This window comes from Phascolarctos cinereus, unplaced genomic scaffold (genome assembly GCF_003287225.1).
Source record: "Phascolarctos cinereus isolate Bilbo 61053 unplaced genomic scaffold, phaCin_HiC Scaffold_9;HRSCAF=440, whole genome shotgun sequence".
Lineage (NCBI taxonomy): Eukaryota > Metazoa > Chordata > Mammalia > Diprotodontia > Phascolarctidae > Phascolarctos > Phascolarctos cinereus.
In genome coordinates, this window is record NW_027556402.1 from 76,364,719 (window position 1) to 76,378,004 (window position 13,286).

At 40.0% G+C, this 13,286-nt stretch overlaps 1 protein-coding gene across 3 annotated transcripts in view; it reads left to right on the top strand.

The window, feature by feature from the left end:
- The window catches only part of ASB5 (ankyrin repeat and SOCS box containing 5), a 102,539-nt gene that overhangs the window by 71,669 nt on the left and 17,584 nt on the right, over positions 1 to 13,286 (top strand). For 2 of the 3 annotated variants that reach the window (XM_020997877.2, XM_020997876.1), the window contains one exon: positions 11,129 to 11,208. In XM_020997877.2, the coding sequence (XP_020853536.1) occupies positions 11,129 to 11,208 (80 nt within the window). Of the gene's footprint in view, positions 1 to 2,159; positions 2,236 to 11,128; positions 11,209 to 13,286 lie in introns of those variants that run through there. The other variant, XM_020997878.1, reaches the window with a different exon arrangement.

The following is a 13,286-nucleotide window of genomic DNA, read 5'->3' on the forward strand; positions in this document are numbered from 1 at the left end:
GCTGAATGAACTGATTAGGTTGCAGTGACACAGCAAAGGTTGATGCCCCATCATCAGTGTCATTTCCACTGATCAAGTGATCTCAAGTTCCTGATGCTGAACCATTTGCCATGGCTGGGTCTTTGGTGTTAAGAACTTTCTTTACTGGATCTTCAGTAGTTATGGCTGTAAACCCAGAAGGAGCAGTTGCCGGGCTTTTCCTCTGCAGGGGTACTTCTCAGGATGATGACTGGGGGCATTGAGCTGGAAGCATCGCTATTCCCAAAGCTCTTGGGCTCAGGGTCCTGGGGGTCTTCATCAGGGTCAAAGCGATGGAATTGCCTGGTACTTGCTGGCTCCCATCTCTCCCTCAGGGTACCCCACTGCTTCAGCTGGGCCGGCTTGTGGCAGTTGGGGGAGGTGGCTGGCCCATCTGCTCCCCCAAATGATGACTGGGCTGGAGGCAAGACCAGTGTTCTGGAGATTGCTGCCTCTCCCAGAGCTCTTGTGCCTCATGTGCTGCTTGGTGGCAATTGGTCAGGATGACGAGCTGTGGTGTCAAAAAAAATTCATAAGCCAGTAATGAACTTTATAGTGATGAGCCTCTGAGAAATAATCTAGGCTGGCCTTCAGGCAGTAGATATACTGCCCATCCCTGGGCCCATCAATCATCAAAGTCTGTTCAAAGGAACAGTACTTGCCAGAGTTCAAACTGTGCTGTTATGTGGTCACCTCCTGGCCACAATGCTAACTGAAGTCAGACTTTGATAGAGGATCATAGTGTGATAGCTTTAGAGCTGGAAGAGACCTCCAAGGCTGCCTTGTCCCTCATTTTACAGATGAGGGCAATTAAGTGAGTTACCCAAGGCCACATAGGTAGTAGCTATCAGAGGCAGGATTTGAGCCCAAGTCCTCTGACCCTAGGGTTAGTGCTCTTTCCACAGATAGATGGTATATGGTAAGGTGCCGTACTGTATGTGCATATGTATGTTCACATGTATGCATACACATACATACACACACGTGTATATATATATATGTGTGTGTGTGTGTGTGTGTGTGTGTGTGTATGTATATGTATATGCACACATATACTGCTGTCTTGTAGGGCATATCATGTGACCTGTAAGACATAAGCTTTTCGATTTACTTTTCTAGTTGGTTATGATAGATTCACAATGATCCTTCCATACGCTTACCTGACCTGCATTCACAAGAGGGTCTGTGTCGTGCCTATCCATAGAAAGAAGCCAGTAATCTGCACCAAGAAGGGGCCAGCCTGTCACCCAAGGGCAAGCTAATTCAGACTGAGAAATGTTACAGCTTTGTGGGAATGTGATGATGATTGAAATCTTGGTTTGGAAAGGCATTTTTCAACCATATCCCAGAATCCCAAAATTCTAGAGTTAGAAAGGACCTCAGTGCCTATCAAGTTCAACTCAGACACAGGAAGGAATCCTTACCACAACATAATAACAGCTAACTTTTATGTAGTATGTTAAGGTTTGGTATTTATAGTACTTCTGTGTGTATATGTATGTATATACACACACATATACGTGCATAAATACAAATTGAGGCTATGAAAGGTTAATTGACTTGCTCAGGGTCATATCGCTAGTAAGTATGTGAGGGAGGATTTGAACTCAGGTCTTCATGACTCTAATTACAGTACACTCTCAACTCTACCATCCAGCTGCTATGTACATACCTGATAAGTGATCATCTACCCTGGAGACACAAATCCCTCTAAAGCCCTTGGTGAGACAAGTATTAGCCCTTCTCCTGTGGGAAAGCTAGAGCCCAAGTGCTTGTGATAGATTCCGGTCTGCATAAAAAATGTTTGACCTCTCAGGGTTGAACCCCCACATTTTTCTCCATTTTGCTTCTGTGGGAGGAACTAAGTTGTGAATACAGTCTAACAGTTTATAAAGAGAGAATCTCATTTTTACAGTGGCTGTGGATGTAGAATTACTCTGTAAAACTATTAATGATCAGGTGAAATTTATAAATAAGAAAAAAAGAGGATGGTCAGTATGTTTTCAAATGTAGTGTATTCATTCAGAGGGTTGTTTTTCTTTCCAACCAACAGTTTACGAGGTGAAAGGTCATATTACATTGAGAGCCTGTCTCCTTAACAGGATGACAGAACCTGGCTGCCAAAGGACTTGGGATTTTTATTTTCATAGAGTGATATGAGTCGGCTGTACCTAAATAGTAGCTGGCTTGAAGTGCCGTGGGGAGATGGAGATTTAGGTACGGCCTGGACCCTGGTAAAAAAAAAATTTCTATTCATGTGGATGTTTTTATTCTAGAAAGGTAATGTTTACAGAACAGTACAGAGTGCTGTTCCCGTAAATTATATACCAGATGGCCTGGAACCAGTGTTGTTTCTAAATATAGTCAGAATTACCTCCTATGTAGTATCAAGAGAGACCAGAACAGTAGGGGCTCGATTAGCATTTTGAAAACTGCCGTAATTTGTTAAAATTACTCCATTTTGAGTCATTTATCCTAAATGGATAAAATTTAAAGTTTCCTGTTATCAAGATAAGTTGGGGGAGGAGGAGGTATGGGGGAGACTGCTCCTTTGTAATCTTTGATATTAGGTTTAGGGAACAGAATCCAGTAAGCTTTACCTAGTCAAGGGAAAATGGAATTTTGAAACCGTTTGATTATTTTACAGGTTTATAGTGCATCTGATGTATGGTCTTGGACAAACCGGTGCAAGCTTACAGCACGAAGCCTATTAGAACTGAAAGTAATTACAGACTTGGTGTTGCACAAGGTTGAACAGAACCTGCTAGCTGCTATGTTTGGATATTCTTGGAGGGGGAAGGGAGGGCCAAGGTACAAAATAGAACTTGGAATGGGGTGTAACATCATTTGATTCTCACATGGTAGTGACAGGCATTTTTTTTTTCTGATGGACGACAGGGAAGTACATACGAGGGAAGTAATATTTAGAATGTAGCAAGGAGAGCTGGAAACAAATAGAAAAAGTCAAGGTTTTTTTTTTCTTTCAGTGATTTAGTGTGTGTGTATAAATACGTATAATAGATACGCTATCATTTATTCATCTATTAGATATATTTGGCTTTGTCTTCGCTGGTGCTAAATAACATTCAGAGTAGCAGCTGCCAATCATTAGCCTAAATAGATTCAAAAATCACTTGCAGACTTTGTGTAATTAATTTCATTTATCTGAGTGCTGAAAATACTTTGGGTGGTCAGTAAGTGCTGTTTTGTTATTTATATCTTTAAGATCCCTCCCCTTCCCACTTTCACCAACCCACCTGTGTCCCTGCGAATGTATCATCTATCTCTGAGAATATAGGGAAGTAGTAGGAGAGAAGAGGAGAATAAGCATGTATTATCTCATTTGATCCTCACATAATCCTGCTATTTTACAGCTGAAATCCCTATTTTACAGTTGAAAAAACTGAGGCATATAGAGGTTAAGTGATTTGCCCAGGATCACACAGCTAGTAAATGTCTGATGTCTGATTTGAATTCAGGTCTTCCTGACTTAAGGCCCTTCATCCTGTCATCTATCCACTGCCCCACATAGCTGCCTCTAGAGTATTTAGAGTACCACCTCAGAACAACAGAATTATGGGCTTTGCAACCTGGAATCAGTTTGACTTAGCCCCTAGGGGCTCACAGTACTCTCCCCGGTAAGTGAGCCCATTGTCTAGAAGAAGGCCTTACAAGATGTTGCTTCAGGTTTATGGAAATGCGCTCTTTTGCCCATCAAATTCAGTATTTTGTTGTTGTTGTTATCATTGCTCTATCCAGTTCTCCATCCATCCCTGACAATGGAAAGCAGTGTTCGCAGATATAATACCAGACATAGGATCATGGACCCTTAGAGGTACCCTGAGTTTGGGGAGAGACAGAATCCCAATCAAGTTGTGAGACGCAGACACCATGTGAAAAAATTTGGGCGTGAATTCAAATACTTTCTTGTGCTCCCTTTAATAATTGTTCTGTAAGTCCCTCTCTTCCCCCTTTTCAGTTTCTTATCTTGTCCCTGCAGACCACACTGATACTGTGGAGCAGTCAAACCCAGTCTTTTTTGACTGACAAAAGAAACAAGAGATGAGGCCTGGCTGAGATGAATGTCAGGAGCCTCTTCCCTACAAATATCATGACTAGACCTACTGTCATTTTCAAGTCTTTATAATAGTCCCTGAAGGAATATTTCGGGAAATCACCCCTTCTCCAAGTACTTCTCCTTTATCATTTTTTCCTGGGCTATAGCCGATGAGCTGTCACACTGGGTAGAGTCAATGGAAGAGCAAATTATATGAATGGTATAGAATGATGCTGTACACTATCTATCCTTTAGCCCTAGTTTAGAGATAATTAAATTGATTCAGTCTTGACAATGGAAGAAAAACACCTGCTCTAACAAATGCCGTAATTACAATATGCATTTTTCATTAAGAGGAATACTTTAGAATTAATTATTTAAGTTATTACTTATTAAGCACAGTGTCTTTTACATAGCAAGCACTTAATGACTATTTGGTGATCGGACTTGGTGGTTTGCAGTGATTCACTAGAGGCAGTTTAGAGTAATGAACTGACCAGCGAGCTCAGCCTTTGAGATCCTTGCACACACAGTAGTTGTGTGGCCCTAGGCAAGATAACAACTCTTTTTTTTCAGTGCTCAAATGTCATGCAAACAAATTTCCAGAGATTTAACATCAATATATTATTCTGCAATTTCATATAATTTTCACTGTAAACAGGCTTTATTTTTTGATGAAAATTGATGTGCCACTTTCTGTGCTTTAATTTTTTCTTAAGTAAAAAAACACCCTCAAAAAAGATAATTAATGTGCCATTTGAAATTTTCCCATTGCAATCAAATCGCATACACAAGAGCCAGGTGCTTATGAATCATTTTCATATTATTTACCAAATTCCTTTATTTTTCAAAAACCATCTTTCTATGGAGACTGAAAATTAACCATGGTAGTTCTCAAAATAGAACTTATATCACAATGGTTATTTTTTAAAATTATTTTTTAATATTGAGATTATAATTTCTCTTTTTAGTATGTGGGTCTAAAACAATCCCATCAATCAGGAAATATTTATTGATGTACAAAACAGTTGCTACCTGATAGGGGTGTTTTACACTAAAAAGAAAGCATTGTACCCACAAAAACTAGTAAGAGTAACCCTTGATTAACCAGAGGACTGCAACAAGGTAATTTCTCATTCCTTTCCTTAGCTAATTAATGGTTAATGAAGAACTTTTTTTGCTTTCTCCCATTTGTTAAAAATGTATCTAAAATAATAATGATGACAAAAGCAGCTACTTAAAAGAATTTTTTTTTAAGTGTGATTTCATGGATGTGCAGAAATGTCCTCCACTACACATAGTTGATGCTTGATAAATGCTTAATGACTGATTAATTAAGAACTTAACCTGCCACTTAAATGTCATTTAGTTGTATTAGTCCTGTTGAATTCTTGGTGACCCCGTTTGGGGTTTTCTTGGCAGAGATACTGGAGTAGTTTGCCATTTCCTTTCTGTAGTTCATTTTACAGAGGAGGAAGCTGAGGTAAACAGGTTAAATGACTTGCCCAAGGACACACAGAGCTAGTAAGTGTCTGATGTCAATTTTGAACTCTGGTCTTCCAGACTCCAGGCCCATCCATCTATCTACTGCATCAACGGCCTGTGAGTTAAATAAATAACTCACGTAGCTAGAATGTGCCTTTAGGGGTAAACTACCAAAAAAGTTTTTATCTGCATTATCCTCACCACAACCCTGTAAGGAAGATAATTTAAGTGATTATTTGAATACTTGAAACGATTTATGATTTCACCCCTGTGAGTTACACACACACACACACACACACACACACACACACACACACACACATACACACACATGCACACACACACTCACCCATGAGTGATATGTTGGTACAAACAACACACTTTTAATTTTCATTTGCACTATTAGCATTTTCTCCATCACTTTCTTAAGTTGGGATAATTAACAGAATGATATAGATCAAGCCCTGATTTGTTGCATTTGCTGATTTCTGAGGTATAAATGCTCACACTCAAAAGTTAACAATCAGCAGTTATCCTAAGCCTGTGTAAGTCAGTGGCAGCACAACCCTAGGTGTCTTAAGGGCCAATATTCTCCATGTTTCTGGTTTCCCGTATAAATCTCAATCCCTGTCCCGGCACAAAACGGATGATTACTGCCTCTCCAGAAAATTACTATTTGAAATATAGAGTTTTACTTAAGAGGAAGTGAAATAAGAAATGTTGCCAAGAGAAACCCACAGGAATTCACTACAATTACTGGACTGCCTACCCCTCGGTTTTTATTTTGGCCATATGTAGAAAATAACTGAGTAAACAAATTGACTATTCATCCAGGCTGCTTAGTAGTATTCCAAAGAACAGCAACTCACAGATCACCTTTGTTTTATATAGAGCTTTTTTGTTGGGACAACTGTCTAAGGTAGGGAGTAGTACAAAGAAGAAAAGATAAAATAAATCCCCTGCTTTTTTGAATTGAGAGATAAGCCCCTATCACCTAGGAAACAGATTTATACCTCTAAGACCTCAGAGTCCTTCCTTTCCACTGGCATCTTCCAAACTATATTCCATGAAAATCCCACTTTTCTGCATGATGTGAGTAGATGTTTCTTGGGAATGAAGGAATGAAAAAGCATTTGTCCAGTCTTTATAATGTGTGAAGCTCTCTACTAAGTGCTGGGAATACAAAGAAAAGTCAGAGTGACAGTCCCTGCTCTCAAGGAGCTCACATTCTAATGGAGGGAGCCACCACATATGGGAGGTTTCAGCTTCAAGTCGGATGGAAAGACCCCACAGCCCTTAGGGTGAAAAAACAAGGCCCATGTCGAATGCATCTTCCTTAATGTCCTTTGCACTGATAAAACCATCTGATGTTGAACTGTTTGACAGCCCCAAGCATTTTGGTGGCAACAACTTTCTTTTCCAGGTTTTCCATAGATGTGGTTTACTGAGAACTAAAGAGAGGGGAGGAGGGCTGTAGGAGCTGCAGAGGCAGTTGCCAAGTCAGAATGCCTCCAGGGTGGTTCCCTTCAGTGATGGCTGTGGGGGCCTGAGAGGTACTGCCTTTTGGGGTTTTGAGGACATGAGCTGTCATCACCACAGTCCAGTGGGGAGTTGTGGTTTCACCCATCTGGCATGTGCTACCTCCTGTCTCTCTTGTCTCCCACTAGTCTACCTGCCCTTCCCCTATCAGTCCATCAACAGGCATTTGTTAGGCACTTATTATATGCCTGACCAGTGACATTTTCATGTTTAGAATACGAAAGTAGTTGTTCAGCTGTTTCAGTTCTCTATGACTCTTTGTCACCCTGTTTGGGGGTTTTCTTGTCTAAGATACTGGAGTGGTTTGCCATTTCCTTTTCCAGTTCATTTTACAGATGAAGAAACTGAGGCAAACAGGGTCAAGTGGCTTGCCCAGGGTCACACAGTTACTGCCTGTCTGAGGCTGGTTTTGAATTCAGGAGGATGAGGCTTTGTGACTCCAAGCTCCACATTGTATCCGCTGTGCCACCTAGTCGTCCCTAACTATCAAATTATATAAGTATAAAAATAGTTATTTAATGTGAATTTTTGTTATAAAAATAAGTTTAATTTCCTCTATTTTGCTTTGAAATTTCCTTGAGTCATTCTTTATCCCAGGGATTTTCTATAACTCCAGACTCCTTGGAGCAGCATTTCTGTCTTCATCAATTTATTTTAAGGCCCAAAGTGCTTATAGCCACATTCGTTTGTGCAGTGTCACGTGGTGGAAAACTTTTAGAATCATGTGGGAAAATAAAACTTTATTTTTTTAAAGAAAAACTCAAGACTGTAGAAGGTGAGAGAAGCCATGTACTGAGTCTGTAGGACTGTGCAGAAAGATAGGAAACAGACTGCAATACATTTTGCCATCAGACTTTGCCATGACTATGAAAATTGCTCTTTAGTCCACAGAAGTCTAAGGAGTTTTGATGGAGGTGATCCACACCAGAATTGGGGGATTTTTGAAAGTTGTTTTAATTTCTTTAAGTTAAAGAACAATAATTAACTTCTACATGATCATACCTTTAGAGTTGCTTTAGAGGTCATCACAGTTAACCCCCTTCATTTTACAGATATGGAAACTGAGTCCTATAGAATTTAAATGACTCTGTTCAGGGTCGCACAGCCGTAAAGTATCTCACACGGCATTTGAAACCAGGTTTTCCAGACTCCCAAATTCATTGCTTTATACAAGACTGACTTTTTGTAGAAGAGGAGGGGGAACCTCAAGAAGATCACTCAGCCCGGTGTTTCTGATCTGGTATTTTGAAAAGAAAGAGAAACCCAAGAGACATTGCTTCAAATACACCATTGCCAGAGTCCACATCACAAATGTCACAGGGCCTGTTGGTGCCCAGAAGGTCCCAGTTTTCTTCTGGAAAAGGACTGTGAAGCATGCATTCCCCTCCTCCCCACCATTAATGCCATAAATTGTAATAGCACTCTTGGAGATAATTCAAGTGGGCAAGCATTGCCAGAATGTGCTGTTACTCAAGCAGTAGTAACAGCAGGGTCAGCCAGTCTTAGCTGGGGCCCCAGTTAGGAAGGGAACCAGCTGCTGGCATCCTTCCTGTTATTACCCTGTGTGCAATGACCTTTTAAGGATAAAAATAAAAATCTTCCCTCAAATAGGTGTCAGCTTAGTTTTACCCAAGCTCTACCCTACAGCTGCTGCTGCTGCTTAAACAGTTGTTACTGAGATGAAGCAACTGCTAATAAGAAGGAAGTGGTGGGAAGCAGTTGGTTAAAAGTCAAGCCATAAAATGTCACTTTCTGTATGGAAAAATTCAGCTCTGGAGACACACTAGATTCCATTGTTCCCTTGGCCATGCATTTTCCCAATCTAGAATGTGGTTTGTTAATGTTAAAATGTCATGATATGGTTAAAAAAAAATCCACAATAGATTGGAGAGCTTACTTAAGATGAGTCTGTTAGGAGGAAACCTTTGAAAGCAGGGGTTCTTGACACCTTTTTATGTTATGAATCCTTTTTCACAATCTGTAAAAAGGGGCCTATGAACCCCTTATCAGGATAATATTTTTAAATAATTGAAGGAAATGCTAAATTAGTGAAAATAAAGATTTTTTTTTCCACCCAAATTCACGGGCCATCTGAAATCTTGCCATAGGTCTGCAGGACCTCAGGTTAAGAATCCTGTTCTAAAGATTTAATGCTGAAGAAAAGAGAAAATTTCACTTCCTCTTGTAATCGTGCTTTATGAAGGCCACATACCAATTAACACCTTTGCACAGAAGCCTGTGTCAAGCTTTTTAGGGGTTATAGAGGGGTCTCACAAGGCAATTTTCTCAGAGACAGGCTGCTACTGCAGCTGTGTAACCCTACGAAAGTCACGTGACTTCTTCATAGCTCAAGTTTAGCTATAAAATGAAGAGATTGGGCTAGATTGACTTTGAGGTCCCTTCCGGCTATAAATGTATGATTCCCTTATGAACTGTGTTTTTTTTTTTTTTTGGTCTGTGGTGCCTCAAAAGCCAGGGATGTTCTGCTTAAATGAGATGTAAACCAGTCAGAAATTCCATAAAAGTGCATGCTTTTTATGGAGCCAAAAGGAGAAAGTGAAGCAACATCACACTATGAAATGGTGATGCTATCAGACATAGATGCTCTGTTTTATTATTTCAGTGTATTAATCATCTCATTAATACGGGTCCTTTCCATCGCTGTAGGTAACGCGTGACATAGCTTCTTCAGCTTGTGCAGCTCTTGTCCGTGTCCAGCTACTGTGGGCATCTAATTTGTTTCCAGTTCTTTGCTACCACAAAAGTGCATCTCTAAGCGTTTAGTGTATTTGGGGCCGTTGTTTTTGTCATTGACCTTTTTGGGGCACGCATGTAGCAGTGGAGTCTTTAGGCCCGAGAGTATGTCCTTTCTCTTGCATGGTTATTGTTTGCCACCCAGATTGGTTGGATCAATGAACAAAGGAGTGGTATGCCTGTCTTTCTGCAGCCCTTCCAACATTGATTGTTATCATATTTTGTCATCCGCCAACTTGCTGTGTATAAAGTGAAATTTAGGGGATTGGTTTAATTTGCATTTCTTTTATCATTAATGCTTTGGATTATTCTTTCATTGGCTTGTTAATAATTTGCAATTCTGTTTTAAGAAATAATTATTCTTTTCCTTTGACCACTTATCTGTTGGTGAATGGTTTTTGGTCTTAATGTATTTCTATTAGTTGTTTATATATCTTGGATACCAGATCCTTTCAGAGGTATTTAATACAAAGATCCCCGCCCCCATTTGACTTCCCTTCTTGTTCTACTTGCATTAATTCTGTTCTTGCAAAAGAAGCATTTCAATTTCATGTAATTCAAATTGTTTTACATTTTGCAATTGCCTCAGTCCCTTGTTTGGTTAAAAATTTGCCCTTTACCCACAACTGTGAAAAATATATTGTCTGCTTCTCATTTTTATGATATGATCTTTAATATTCTGGTCATATATCCATTTTGAATTTATTGCAAGATATGTAGTAAGATGTTGCTCTAATAGCTAATTTCTACCAGACTGATTTCAAGTTTTCCCAGCAGTTGTTATCAAATAGTGACTTTTTTCCCCTAGGTAATCTATATTTTAAGGTTTATTGAACACTGGGTTATTGAGTTTCATTGTTTCTGACTTTTCTTCATCTATTCTGTTCTATTGACTTGCTTTTCTATTTTTTAACCAGTACCAAATGTTGTAGGGAAGTGCTCTTCTCCCATGTAAATCACTAATTCTTAACCAAGAAATTCTTCAGCAAAATCAGTATGCTCTGGTGAATGTTCAGGTGATGTAACTGTGGTTCTAAGACTTCTCCCTAGAGTAAGCAAGCCTAACCAAAGAGGTCTGGTCCTGGCAGATCCTTCTTATTACACATACACACACACACACACACACACACATATGTATGTATGTATACACACAACTAGCAAAGATGTTTTGGGCACTTTGTTGCCCCCTAAATCTTTCCTTCATTGGGGATAATGCAGGAGTAACAGGGATTAATTTTACTCAAGGATTTTTGTTTGTGGGTGTTTTTCTGGTAGGTTCTTGGGCAGATCGATCACCTCTCCATGAAGCAGCAAGTCAAGGTCGTCTTCTTGCTTTGAAGACTTTACTATCTCAGGTAAGAGATGACATGAATCCTTAAAACAAATCCCTATATTCCTATGTGGAGATACCTTGTTGAGTATTCTCAATGTGCTAGGCTGCAGAACATTCAGAATCATGGCCTCTGATGGTCTGAAGGGGCTGTAGCTCTTCCATTAGATTGTAAGCTACTTGAGGGCAGGGTCTGACTTTTGCCTGTTAGTGCCTGGCACTTTGTAGATGCTTAATAAATGTTGATTGATTGATCTAGTCTAACCCCTCTCTGAACAGGAAACCTCTTCATAAGGGCTCATCCAGTTTCTGCTTAAATGAGGAACTCTTGAAACGATGAACTCTGGTATTCTTCAACAGGTTTTAGACAGCTCTAATTATCAGGAAGTTTTTTATTCTGTTGAGCTAAAATCTGCTGCCGTAACTTCCATCCACTGGCCTGAGTTGTGCTTTCTGGGAACAAGTCTGATCCATGACCCCATACGGTAGCCCTTCTATATATTTAAAAACAAGTCACTCTCTCCCTCTTCCAATTCTTTTTTTTCTTTAGGCTGAATATTCTTCATTCTTTCAATCAATCCTGCTAAAACATGATATTGAGTCCCTTTGCCATCCTAACCCAGTCTCTGTTGGAATGTTACAATTCATCATTGAATGTATTTATTAAAATATAACACTTAGAACTCTTAACATAATTCTCCAGATTCATTCTGAGCAACCACCAACAGCAGCAGTAACACTAGCTGGCCTTTCCAGAACACTTTAAGATTAGCAAAGCACTTCATATTTCATGTTATTTGATCCTCTGAGGCTGAGAGTGGTTAAGTGATTTGTTCAGGATCACACAGCTTAGTAATTGTCAGAGGTAGGATTCAAATTCAGGTCTTCTTGCTGTAGCAAACCAAAATGTAACATGATTATTTTTTCATTTCTTTTTTTTTTTTCATTTTGGCTGCTGTGCTTATAGTGGCTAAAGCTTACAGTCACACTGTCATGTCACTTTGTAGACTTGACATGTAGTCTTCTGAGACCTCCACATTCTCTTCTCAATAAGTAGTTTAACTTCTTCAGCCCCTGTTTTCTAGGAACTTTTAGTCTAGACATATGCATCTGCTTCAGCCATGGTGTAGGTATGAGCATACATATACTGTGCTTCAATCAGTTAGTAAATATTTGTTAAGTGCCTACTATGTGTTAGGCACTGTTTGAGCTCTGGGGATTTAAAAAAAAAAAAGGTAAAAGACAGTCCTTGGTCTCCAGGAGTTTACAGATAAATTGTGGAGACAGCATGCAACAGCTATGTACAAGCAAGCTATAAACTGAATAAATTGGGAATAATCAACAAAGGGAAGGCACCCAGAATTAAGGAGGGAACAGGAAAGGCTTCCTGTAGAAGGGGGAGTTTTAGATGGGACCAGAAGGAAGCCAGGAAGGTCAGGACACAGAGATGAAAAGGGATAGCATTCCATCAGTGGGAGACAGCCAAAGAAAATGCCCATGGTCAGGAGATGGTCTTGTTAGAAGAATAGCAAAGAGGCCAGTGTCACAAGATCAAAGAGTACACGGAGGAAGTGGGGTGGAAGAGGAGGGGAGGTGATGTAAAGTGTAAGAGCCTGGAAGGATGAAGGGAAGAGGGAGGAGGGATAGGTGATGAAGGGTTCTGAACGCCAACACAGTATTTTATATTTGATCGCGGAAGTTGATAAGAAGCCACTGGAATTTATTGTAAAGGTGGGGTGACATGGTCAGACCTGCATTTAGGAAAATTACTTTGGCAATTGAATGGAGGCCGGATTGGAGTGGGGAGAGACATGTGACAGGGAGAACCAGCCTGCTGATTGCAATACTCCAGGCATGAAGTGATAAAGTCCCTCCCCAGGGTGGAGACAGTGAGATAGTCAGAGAAGTGGGCCTACAGGGTTCACATGCAAGAGAGTTTTGGCTCTATAACTGACAGACCTTGGCAAAAGATTGGATATTGAGGGTGGGGTGGGATGAGGTGATAGAGACTGAATTGTTGAGGATGATACTGAGGTAATTTTCATGCCTGGAAGGATGGTGGTAAAGGGATGGCACAAATCTAATAGAAGTCTGATCAGACAG